The sequence below is a fragment of the Gadus morhua genome, chromosome 17 (assembly GCF_902167405.1).
Source record: "Gadus morhua chromosome 17, gadMor3.0, whole genome shotgun sequence".
Taxonomy (NCBI): Eukaryota; Metazoa; Chordata; class Actinopteri; order Gadiformes; family Gadidae; genus Gadus; species Gadus morhua.
The window spans coordinates 331,223-344,559 of record NC_044064.1 but is presented as its reverse complement, the minus strand read 5'-3'; the positions used below and the strand labels follow the sequence as shown (position 1 = coordinate 344,559).

General features: G+C 45.3%; 1 protein-coding gene across 1 annotated transcript; it reads right to left on the bottom strand.

The window, feature by feature from the left end:
- Positions 1-194: 194 nt before the first annotated feature.
- Positions 195-8,966, bottom strand: si:dkey-6n21.12 (schwannomin-interacting protein 1). Its single transcript, XM_030338701.1, has 7 exons — positions 8,657-8,966; positions 7,983-8,367; positions 6,674-6,801; positions 6,138-6,225; positions 5,904-6,035; positions 4,359-4,473; positions 195-1,666 (listed from the first exon to the last, which is right to left on the bottom strand). The coding sequence occupies exons 2-7, from the start codon at positions 8,331-8,333 to the stop codon at positions 1,566-1,568; spliced, it is 915 nt and encodes a 304-aa protein (XP_030194561.1). The 5' UTR covers positions 8,334-8,367; positions 8,657-8,966; the 3' UTR covers positions 195-1,565.
- Positions 8,967-13,337: the final 4,371 nt, after the last annotated feature.

The window sequence follows — 13,337 nt, the reverse complement described above, 5'->3', positions numbered from 1 at the left end:
CAACGTCTCTAGGCGACGTCGTTATGGCAACAACTGTTGGAAGAACGCCGGGACTTCCGGCTGTTCTGAGGACCCCTTACCTTACCTCATCGTCACCTGGTAATAATGTAAAACTAGAGGAGGTTTTAGTATTAGCTAGGAAATAAACTACAACTAGTGGTATTTAATTAATAATAATCTAAAGATAGAGCAAGTTGGATTCCATTAGACTTTATTATTTCTTTACCGTTGTGTCGAGCATGATGGATCGACAGAAGTATCAGTAACATTCTCCCACTCTTCACCTATTGCATACTACAGCGACCCATGAATATAATTGTTGGCTTACGTTGATTCCTTTGGTAAGGTTAGTTCATCCAACAACATGTGGGGTAACTCCCTCGCCCTGTAATAGCATCCAATGATGAACCACTAGCATCAAATCATCTTACAGCTGGGAGGAAAATCTAAATGTAATATTTTCACAGGAAAAATTAAGTTAGATTTTACAAAGATATACGTTACATTAGCGGCAGGTGATCCATTCGTTTGAAAACTGTATACTTTTTTGGTAAGTGTGTTTTTTTTTTTAGAAAAAACTAATTATTTGAACTGGTCAGTCTTAAAAAACATTTTAAATGTTAAAAATACACGTCCTTAATAGGCAGCTTGAAATGGAGATCTTAATGCTTTTTAGGAATAACAAAAAGTAACAAATATATGGTCAAGGAGCTTAACACAAGGGTTAAACAGTTCCACACATTCTTAAAAAGAAAACATGCAAAAATAGCAAGACACTGATGACAGCTTTGGCAGTGTTCATTGGTCAATCCAAGGAGCTGAAGATAATATCTGGGTCTTCATAGGTCAATCCAAGGAGCGGAAGATCCTATGCGAGTCTTCATTGGTCAATCCAAGGAGCTGAAGATAATATCTGGGTCTTTATTGGTCAATCCAAGGAGCGGAAGATAATATCTGAGTCTTCATTGGTCAATCCAAGGAGCTGAAGATAATATCTGAGTCTTCATTGGTCAATCCAAGGAGCTGAAGATCCTATCCGAGTCTTTATTGGTCAATCCAAGGAGCTGAAGATCCTATCCGAGTCTTTATTGGTCCATCCAAGGAGCTGAAGATCATATCCGAGTCTTCATTGGTCTATCCAAGGAGCGACGAAGCGTGCTAATAATAGCATATGAGGTCATCAAAGAGGGTCATGGAGAAGTGAGATCAAAGAGAGGTGAGGCCTGAGAGAAGCGAGGTCATAAAGAAGTGATGTCAAAGAACGTCATAGAGGAGTAAGGTCATAGAGAAGAAAGGTCATACAGAAGTGAGGTCATAGAGAAGTGATGTCATAGAGCGTCATAGAGAAGTGAGACACAGAGAAGGGAGGTCATAGAGGGGTGAGGTCATAGAGAGGTGAGGTCATAGGGGTGTGGTCATAGAGAGGTGAGGTCATAGGGGTGAGGTCATAGGGGTGAGGTCATAGGGGTGTGGTCATAGAGAGGTGAGGTCATAGGGGTGTGGTCATAGAGAGGTGAGGTCATAGAGAGGTGAGGTCATAGGGGTGTGGTCATAGAGAGGTGAGGTCATAGAGAGGTGAGGTCCTGGACCTCGACCAGCATGGCATCTTGCTCGGTCCTCAGTTGGTCTCTGGTCTGGAGGAGACCCACCAGCTCCGAGTTCAGATCTGCAGAAACAACACTGGGCGTTAGTTCAGAGGGCTGACAGTGGTCTGTCGAGGAGCCGCCCCTAGTCCCCTGGAGAAGCTGAGTCCCAGCCCTCCCTTCAGCTAGCTGAGCTGCTTCAGACCTTTAGAGTGGGTTATTCCAACAGTCCTCTGAAGTGACAATACCATCAAAGAATATAGAAACAAAGCAAATGGTTGTTAGAGAAAGATCAAATGCTTTATAGAAAACTTTACTAGAGCGGTGTTAAATACTTGATTCTGGTTGGCCAATGCATTCCAAGGGTGTGCATTCATTTTCAATAACTGGAAACCTCTGTTTTTAACACTTCTGAATCAATGCACTACAAATACACCATAAACAACAATGGTGAAATACAAGGAGAGGATTCCTTGACTAAGTAAAAACGTCTCAAAGCACCCCAGAACCCCAGTTGATGAAGTGGTCAAAGAAGCATTATCTTTACCGTAACAGATCAAATAATATCTATTCATTGTTGCTAACTGTGGTAAAAGCAGTTTTAGCCAACCTCATAGCCTCATGTTAGAGAAGCCATGCATGTCGTACATTACCCTAATGAAACCCTGACTCCAAATGAAAACTAACTTATGGCTTTAAAGTTATATTCCCAGAACAGCATAAAGAATTGGAGAACAATTCAATTTATATATTGCTCCTAACAATACTAAAATGTATCTAGATCACCCTTTCCACCACCAGGGGTGGCAGAAAAGCCAACTCCAGTGTTTGATAAGAAGGTCTAGAAGCTCCCCCAGTGGACTGAACCAACTGGTTTGCTGATCGGTCCATCCTACCTGGAGGATTTCACCAGAGTTATAAACATCATCAACACATCAACCTTTAGTTTAAACATCCCACGGTTAATGGTGACATAAAGCGAAAGGACTCTTTCCTGTAGGAAACACCTGGGGTCTCATTTATAACCGCTGCGTACGCACAAAACGGGGCTGAAAGTGGCGTACCTGACTTTCCACGCCAAGGTTGTGATCTATAAAACTAACTTGACGGGTGAATGTGCGCAGCCCTAAGCAAACTCTGACCCATACGTACGCATGGTTTGGAGGAGAAGGAGAATTGGCGACACAGACGGTGTGGTGGTGAACTGAAGTCAGGCAGAAGAAATGTAGAGTGAGAACAACGATTATGTTTTATCATCGCCCTTCATAATTTAATTTCAACCCGTATCATGCGTTGAATCTATGTAATCAGAATAATTTAAGTCAACTGCGTTATTTCTCAGTTATAACTCCAGAAACATCTCCTAAGAATCTAAATGAAAATTCAAAATGAAAACTCTCTATATTTAATCCCGTCACTCCATACTGTCCACTGACGGCGCATGAATAAAGCATCTGTCCAACATGTGTCAATAACATAATATTTTTATGTGACACTGTAAACACATAATCAAATGTCAATTAAATCCCAAGTGTGGAAAACCAAGCTACACTCCTCATCACAACCGTTATATTATTGTCCGTTCCTCTTGATGCTTTTCATGACAAATCAGGCATTAAAAAGGGGTTATGTTCAAGAACATTTCACGTGGGTGATTCCAAACTGATTATCCAAGGTGTTCTCGTCAGTCTTATTACCCTAACACTATAACTACAGCGGTGAGCCCCGTGCGTAATGGGTTACGCCACTGCTGGAGGACCATGCAATTGTCAGGATTCGGAGGGAGAGGGTCTTCAGGGACCATAACGATTTATTGGTACATAAAAATATGTACCTTTATGTCGGACCACTTCTTTTTTAATCCTGGGACTGTGCGCTCCGTGCCACTGACAGAGTTCACTGCTGCAGCAACATGTTTCTACTCACTCTGCTTTTTGTTGTTAGTGATCCCAATCCTGTGACCGCCGAACAAAATTGAATGAAATTTCGCTTTTTTGATTTTCTCAGTCCTTCAGCCATTGTTTCCGACAAGACATAATACTTGCATCTGAGTCTCTTTTATATGCAGATCGCATTCATGAGGTCGTTTGCATTGACCATTTATGGTTAAAAAGGGGCGTGTACAGGGTGGAACATGAAGCTGATTCAGCTGCGCACACTTGTAGGCACTCTGTGATTTATAAAGCAAAGATTGCTTAGAGGTGTGCGTACGCAGGGTTTTATAAGTCTGAATATTTTTTGGCGCACGCAAAACTTGGCTTTTGGGCGTACCTACACTTTTAGTAAAGATCCCACGCACAGTTTTATAAATGAGACCCCTGAACATGTAGCAGAGTGCTCCAGCAGAAGGTGAGTGTAACACCTGAACATGCAGCAGAGTGCTCCAGCAGTGAGTGTAACACCTGAACATGTAGCAGAGTGCTCCAGCAGTGAGTGTAACACCTGAACATGCAGCAGAGTGCTCCAGCAGTGAGTGTAACACCTGAACATGCAGTGGAGTGCTCCAGCAGAAGGTGAGTGTAACACCTGAACATGCAGCAGAGTGCTCCAGCAGTGAGTGTAACACCTGAACATGCAGCAGAGTGCTCCAGCAGTGAGTGTAACACCTGAACATGCAGCAGAGTGCTCCAGCAGTGAGTGTAACACCTGATCATGCAGCAGAGTGCTCCAGCAGAAGGTGAGTGTAACACCTGAACATGTAGCAGAGTGCTCCAGCAGTGAGTGTAACACCTGAACATGCAGCAGAGTGCTCCAGCAGGGGGTGATGAGACCCACCTTGTATGGCCTGGCTGAGGGAGGCTCTCAGGACACCCAGCTGCTTGGGGTCGGAGCCCTGGAGGGCGCGTTGGTCCAGGGTCGTCCTCACCAGGGGACTTCTAGGGGCCACTGCCTGGCTCAGAGGACGCGGAACAACAGACCACACAACCATTCAGAGGCCGTTGGGGATCAGGGCTACAGGAACACTCTACAATCATTTAAACATCTTCAAAACCTAGGAGAAGAAAGAAAAGTACCTACCAGAGCCTTCACCCTAGAGAGTTGACACAGATATACCAGAGCCTTCGCTCTAGAGAGTAGACACAGATATACCAGAGCCTTCACTCCGGAGAGTAGACACAGATATAACAGAGCCTTCGCTCTAGAGAGTACACAGATATACCAGAGCCTTCACACTAGAGAGTAGACACAGATATACCAGAGCCTTCACTCTAGAGAGTAGACACAGATATACCAGAGCCTTCGTTTTAGAGAGTTGACACAGATATACCAGAGCCTTCACTCAGGAGAGTAGACACAGATATACCAAAGCCTTCGCTCTAGAGAGTAGATATACCAGAGCCTTCGCTCTAGAGTTGACACAGATATACCAGAGCCTTCGCTCTAGAGAGTTGACACAGATATACCAGAGCCTTCACTCTAGAGAGTAGACACAGATATACCAGAGCCTTCGCTCTAGAGAGTTGACACAGATATACCAGAGCCTTCGTTTTAGAGAGTCAACATAAATATACCAGAGCCTTCACTCTAGAGAGTAGACACAGATATACCAGAGCCTTCGCTCTAGAGAGTTGACACAGATAAACCAGAGCCTTCACTCTAGAGAGTTGACACAGATATACCAGAGCCTTCGCTCTAGAGAGTTGACACAGATATACCAGAGCCTTCGCTCTAGAGAGTTGACACAGATATACCAGAGAATTCGCTCCAGAGTAGACACAGATATACCAGAGCCTTCGCTCCAGAGAGTAGACACAGATATACCAGAGCCTTCGCTCTAGAGAGTTGACACAGATGTACCAGAGCCTTCGCTCTAGAGAGTAGACACAGATGTACCAGAGCCATCGCTCTAGAGAGTTGACACAGATGTACCAGAGCCTCACTCTAGAGAGTTGACACAGATGTACCAGAGCCTTCACTCTAGAGAGTTGACACAGATATACCAGAGCCTTCACTCTAGAGAGTAGACACAGATATACCAGAGCCTTCGCTCTAGAGAGTTGACACAGATATACCAGAGCCTTCGCTCTAGAGAGTAGACACAGATATACCAGAGCCTTCGCTCTAGAGAGTAGACACAGATATACCAGAGCCTTCGCTCTAGAGAGTAGACACAGATGTACCAGAGCCTTCGCTCTAGAGAGTTGACACAGATGTACCAGAGCCTTCGCCCTAGAGAGTTGACACAGATATACCAGAGCCTTCGCTCTAGAGAGTCGACACAGATGTACCAGATATACATGATACATAGTCCCAGCGCTGGGCTCCACGGTGGAGGTTCCTATCCAGTGCTACTGCCTGAGGCGCGTCGGCTGCGGTCACCTGGCGCGTGAGGTCTGTCCTCAGCCGGGCCCTTAGCGCCCTTAGGGCCCTCCGGAGGCCGCTGAGGGGCCGGCTCTTCTCCTGGGCGGTGGAGGCCGCGGGGGTCTGGCGGGGCACCTGCACCAACGCCCTCTGCAGCAGGAAGGGAGAACAACAAGGTGACCAGGTGGAGGACCCCGGTACAGAGCTTCAACACATTCTGTCGTGGGGCATTAAGGCTGAGGAAATCTGAACCTTTTTGCTCTTTTCTTCTCTCTCAGCCTCTTCATCACTCTCGCTGTCGTTGATGAAGCACAGTTGGAGGTTGACTCGTGTCTGCAGACTGCAGAACAGAAGACATAAAAAAATTATATTTATTGTAAAGACCACATTATTCTGATATACAATAAGCTGATTCATGTGTATGGAAGCGTAATGCATTCACTAGAGATGGTGAATACCCCTAAATTGTTCTTTATTAAATACCCCTACATTGTTCTTTATTAATACCCCTAAATTGTTCTTTATTAAATACCCCTACATTGTTCTTTATTAAATACCCCTACATTGTTCTTTATTAAATACCCCTACATTGTTCTTTATTAACGGCATCATAATCTCCCATTTCTGGGAATCTTTTTATGTCAAAATAATTCTGCTCAGTTTTTTTTTCACTCTCGGGTCGTGAGGTCCACAAAGTGAACAAACTAATAACAATAACATGTATATGACTGCTGGCACCACCCTAACTATAACTAGTAGAACTAGAACTAGTTGTCTGAGCAGGTTACCGGGAGGTGAGCTCCGTCAGGTGCCCCTCCTCCTCCCGGTCCTCCCACACCTCGGCGCTCCGCAGGCTCCGCCCCTCGTCCGTCCAGCACCGCGGCAGCCCCCGCCGCTCTAGAGGACAGACCCCGTCCTGGGGGCAGAAAACACTTAGACCACGCCCCTTTAACAACACCCGCTAGAGACCACGCCCCTTTAACAACACCCGCTAGAGACCACGCCCCTTTAACAACACCCGCTAGAGACCACGCCCCTTTAACAATACCTGCTAGAGACCACGCCCCTTTAACAACACCCACTATAGACCACGCCCCTTTAACAACACCCGCTAGAGACCACGCCCCTTTAACAATACCCGCTAGAGACCACGCCCCTTTAACAATACCCGCTAGAGACCGCCCCTTTAACAATACCCACTAGAGACCGCCCCTTTAACAATACCCACTTGAGACCGCCCCTTTAACAATACCCGCTAGAGACCACGCCCCTTTAACAATACCGACTAGAGACCGCCCCTTTAACAATACCCCCTAGAGACCGCCCCTTTAACAATACTCAGTAGAGACCGCCCCTTTAACAATACTCAGTAGAGACCGCCCCTTTAACAATGCCCACTAGAGACCACGCCCCTTTAACAATACCCACTAGAGACCACGCCCCTTCAACAATACCCACTAGAGACCCAGCCCCTTTAACAATACCCACTAGAGACCACGCCCCTTTAACAATACCCACTAGAGACCACGCCCCTTTAACAATACCCACTAGAGACCGCCCCTTTAACAATACCCACTAGAGACCACGCCCCTTTAACAATACCCACTAGAGACCTCCCCTTTAACAATACCCACTAGAGACCACGCCCCTTTAACAATACCCACTAAAGACCACGCCCCTTTAACAATACCCACTAGAGACCACGCCCCTTTAACAATACCCACTAGAGACCAGGTCCACCAGAGACCATGTCCACCAGAGACCAGTTCCACCAGAGACCAGGTCCACCAGAGACCAGTTCCACCAGAGACCAGGTCCACCAGAGACCAGTTCCACCAGAGACCATGTCCACCAGAGAGCGCTCATTGAGGCACATCGTTCCATATAAGTGACATCAACATTCTGTTTATCTAGTCCAGAGTAACTCGCCTTCTAACGTGAACCCACGCCCTCCCCACACAGAAGGGACCCCTACTGGGTTGAAGATGTAGTGATAGCTCCGTCAGAAACATTAAGGGTATATCTTTGACCAAGTGGGGTTCCCATTCAGAACAACATCCCTATGCTCAGATCACTGTTCTTCTACAGATCACAGACCTTTGTCTTCTTGGGTTTTGCAAGGTCTTGTTTCTCCAGCTCTGCGATCCGCAGGCTGAGGGCCTCCCAGTGCATGATGGGAAGTCCCAGGTGGTCCTCCTGCTCCCCGGACCCCTCCTGCCAGCCCAGGTGGTCCTCCTGCTCCCCGGACCCCTCCTGCCAGCCCAGGTGGTCCTCCTGCTCCCCGGACCCCTCCTGCCAGCCCAGGTGCTCCCCGGACCCCTCCTGCCAGCCCAGGTGCTCCCCGGACCCCTCCTGCCAGGCCAGAGCCGCTCCTTCTGGGTCCTCGTCTTCAGCCTCGTCGCTCTCCTTCTCCTCCTCCCCGTGTTCCCTCTCCTTCTCGCCCTCCATCTCGGACACGGAGCTTCTGTCTATGTTCTATTTACTAAAACATGATGAAGGATTATTGTAAAACATCTGAAACCTTATGAAGGATTATTACAAAGCATCTTAAACAGTGACGTCGTTCAGAGACAGCGGTGTTCAAATATCAGCTAGAGTTATTCTTCAACAGGCCCATGGAGAAGGCTAGAGGACCGTATCCATGTGGCTGATGGTTCGATTCCCAGTGGCTCCTGAACCCTTGTCGGCTGGGATTTGGATTGATGTTAAAGTTGAGCTGGAAAGTCCAGAAGATCCCAAGCAGAGGTAGAATGTAACATGAGGATCCATACCTTCTGCCCATCTCCTCCAAGTTCCAGTACGAACACGTCCGACCACTTCAGCTGCGCAACAAGTCCGACCCGAGAGGTTCTTCTCCGATTCTCCCGCTCCTCTAGGGAAACTTTAGGTCTTCTTAGTATTAACTTAGTGTCTTCTAGAATCTGCTTCTTATTGATAACTTAGTGTATTCTATAGTCTTAACGTTACTTAGTACTTTAAGAGTCCGGTCGTATAAAGTGGAGAAGGTCTCTTCAGGGGGCGGAGCCTAGGGTCCAGGTGTCTGGTTACACTCCTGAAGAACCGTGACGTCATATGCGTGTTTACCCAATCAGCTCCCGTCTGCCGGGTCCTTAGGGTGGTCTTTGGGAATTTGAAACAGGCGGAGGTGGCTGAGGTCCGGTAAGACCCAGCGACGTCACTGATCCTAGACCTGGGTTCACCACAGACTGTAATGAATGAAGACGCTAGTCACTGAATATAAAAGCGGACCAGTAGTTTATTAGTTATGATATGAAGTGAACCAGTAGTTAATTAGTAATGGTATAAAGTGGGCCAGTGGTTTATTAGTAATGGTATAAAGTGGGCCAGTAGTTTATTAGACATGGTGTAAAATGAACCAGTAGTTTATTAGTCATGGTATAAAGTGGAACAGTAGTTTATTTGTTATGATGTAAAGTGGACCAGTAGTTTATTAGACATGGTGTAAAGTGGATGAGAAGTTTATTAATCATGGTTCAGATGTGCCTCGGCAGCGCCCCCACGCGCTGGATGTTCAGCCTCCAGAGCCACGTCCACACACATGTTTTATCTCTTTTGTTTATTTATTTTGAATGAAACTCTAATATAAAAAATGTTTTTGTATGGTTAATCCTGACCCTGGACCAGCTGAGGCTGAATGAGGAGACTCACCTCATTCAGCCGGAGGTAGGGTGGGTCCATCTGGAACACACCATTAAAGCAACAGACCACCGTCAAAGTTTACTGACGCTGTAAGACGCATGAGAGACGTGGTAAAGCAGAAGAAGAGAAGAAAATAAAATTGATTATAATGGATACCAATTCCATAAACATAATTATTTGAATCGAAGTGAATTATTTTATTGCTGGTTAGTAAGCACATAATACCATCAGAAAATAAAATGCCAACCTCACATTTAAGAAAAACTACCATAAGTTTAGCCTCGTTATTTTCACAGGTGAATTGGGATTCAAGTGGCCTAAAAGATTCCCGTTGGCCAAGTCCGACCTAAGTGATTCTCACTGTGGGCGACCACCGGTTGAAATCAATACAATAACCCATGGATCAAAAGAGCGCTTGTTGTAGTCCAACTTCGGAAAAATTGTAGTTTCACGATAGAGACGCTAGAGGTCAGCATTACTCACAGTCGCGCAATGACGTCGGTTAGGAAAAGTGTAGTCGAATTCATTTTAAGTGCTGTCTTTTCCAATGTTCGAAAGGAGCACCTTTTCATCTCTCCTGGATCAATTACGTTTGCGACAAAGGTTAAGGAAAGGAGGCATAAAGGTTAGGAGATTTGACAATCCGTAGAGGCCCATGGACACATGAGCGGCACATAATTATCATTTATATTATAACCCTTATGGTTCGGTGCTCCGGTATTTACAGTCCGAAAAGAAACTTGACACAAGAACGGCGTCGGGATCGTTTCTTAAGAGTCAACCTTTCTCCAAAAATTCACATCGACGTTTTTTTTCCCAGACGATATCTTCCCTCATCTAAAAAACAATATAAAGGCATATAAAAGCTCCACCGTCACCAGAAGACAGCCGATGGGTTCCGAGGTCGTTGCTCCACACGGACTCTTTACCAGCGGGCACCCGAACCCTGCTCACACCTGATTGGTCAATACTGATCAGGACTACAAACGGAGGGCCCTATTCGGAACGTCAAATTTCATAACCTTTATGCCTCCTTTCCTTAACCTTTGTCGCAAACGTAATTGATCCAGGAGAGATGAAAAGGTGCTCCTTTCGAACATTTGAAAAGACAGCACTGATTAAAATGAATTCGACTCCGCTTTTCCTAACCGACGTCATTACGCGAGGCAGTAATGCTGACCTATAGCGTCTCTAGCGTGAAACTACAATTTTCCGAAGTTGGACTACAACAAGCGCTCTCTTCTGATCCATGGGTTCTTCTTGTATTGTCTTCTTGTATATGTTGTCGCCAACAGTGAGAATCACTTAGCTCGGACTTGGCCAAAGGGAATATTTAAGGCCATTTGCATCATTTTTTTTTCACAAGTGTGAAAAAATAGAGGCTAAACTTATGTTGATGTCGAAATTAACTGCCCCCGGTAGTTTTTCTTAAATGTGAGGTTGGCATTTTATTTTCTGATGGTATTATGTGCTTACTAACCAGCAATAAAATAATTCACTTCGATTCAAATAATTATGTTTATGGAATTGGTATCCATTATAATCAATTTTATTTTCTTCTCTTCTTCTGCTTTACCGCGTCTCTCATGCGTCTTACAGCGTCAGTAAACTTTGACGGACCCACCCTACCTCCGGCTGAATGAGGTGAGTCTCCTCATTCAGCCTCAGCTGGTCCAGGGTCAGGATTAACCATACAAAAACATTTTTTATATTAGAGTTTCATTCAAAATAAATAAACAAAAGAGATAAAACATGTGTGTGGACGTGGCTCTGGAGGTAGTCTAAAAGACTACCGGTATTTCTTCACATTTAAGAAAGACCGGTAGTCTTTCTTAAATGTGAAGTTGGCTTTTTATTTTCTGATGGTGTATATTATGTAATTACTCACCAGCAAAAAATGATTTCATTTCGATTCAAATAATTACGTTTCTGGAATTGGTAGCCCTGTCCAATATAATCAATTTTCTTTCCTTTTCTTCTGCGTTACCGCGTCTCTAATGCGTCTTCGCGTAGAGTCGTAAACTTTGTCGGTGGCCTATTGCTTTAAATATTGCCGCCGTAGATGATTATGGGATATCAATATCTCCTTTCCTTTCGTTAAGGTTGGTCAGGAGTCCTAAGCATTTTTAGAAATCGAACCACCTTTCATCCTAGTACTTCCGGGTCATCGCGTTAGGAAAAGAAATTTCCTATGCAAAAAAGAGAATCCGTAGAGGCCCCAGGCTTGATCTTGTCCCTTTGCCCACATGTTCTGCAATCCTACGCAGAGATACATTATGGAGATGACTAATGAGGTATACAGCAGCCATCTTGTACGAAAACCTTGTTCCATATGGAAACATAAGGCCGAGTTAATTCAAATGTAATATAATCAGTCGAGACTCGACATACAATAATACAGAAGAAAACAATAGAATAGCATCCCTCTACTGAGAACATCACATTAGAACAGAGAGTTGCTGTTCTACTGAGAACATCACATTAGAACAGAGAGGTGCTGTTCTATTGAGGACCTCACATTAGAACAGAGAGGTGCTGTTCTATTGAGGACCTCACATTAGAACAGAGAGGTGCTGTTCTACTGAGGACATCACATTAGAACAGAGAGGTGCTGTTCTACTGAGGACCTCACATTAGAACAGAGAGGTGCTGTTCTACTGAGATCATCACATTAGAACAGAGAGGTGCTGTTCTACTGAGGACCTCACATTAGAACAGAGAGGTGCTGTTCTACTGAGGACCTCACATTAGAACAGAGAGGTGCTGTTCTACTGAGGACCTCACATTAGAACAGAGAGGTGCTGTTCTACTGAGATCATCACATTAGAACAGAGAGGTGCTGTTCTACTGAGGACCTCCCATTAGAACAGAGAGGTGCTGTTCTACTGAGAACATCACATTAGAACAGAGAGGTGCTGTTCTACTGAGATCATCACATTAGAACAGAGAGGTGCTGTTCTACTGAGGACCTCACATTAGAACAGAGAGGTGCTGTTCTACTGAGGACCTCACATTAGAACAGAGAGGTGCTGTTCTACTGAGAACATCACATTAGAACAGAGAGCTGCTGTTCTACTGAGAACATCACATTAGAACAGAGAGCTGCTGTTCTACTGAGGACCTCACATTACAACAGAGAGCTGCTGTTCTACTGAGGACCTCACATTACAACAGAGAGGTGCTGTTCTACTGAGAACATCACATTAGAACAGAGAGGTGCTGTTCTACTGAGGACCTCACATTAGAACAGAGAGGTGCTGTTCTACTGAGGACCTCACATTAGAACAGAGAGGTGCTGTTCTACTGAGGACCTCACATTAGAACAGAGAGGTGCTGTTCTACTGAGATCATCACATTAGAACAGAGAGGTGCTGTTCTACTGAGGACCTCACATTAGAACAGAGAGGTGCTGTTCTACTGAGGACCTCACATTAGAACAGAGAGGTGCTGTTCTACTGAGGACCTCACATTAGAACAGAGAGGTGCTGTTCTACTGAGGACCTCACATTAGAACAGAGAGGTGCGCTTCTACTGAGGACCTCACATTAGAACAGAGAGGTGCTGTTCTACTGAGATCATCACATTAGAACAGAGAGGTGATGTTCTACTGAGGACCTCACATTAGAACAGAGAGGTGCTGTTCTACTGAGATCATCACATTAGAACAGAGAGGTGCTGTTCTACTGAGGACCTCACATTAGAACAGAGAGGTGCTGTTCTACTGAGGACCTCACATTAGAACAGAGAGGTGCTGTTCTACTGAGATCATCACATTAGAACAGAGAGGTGCTG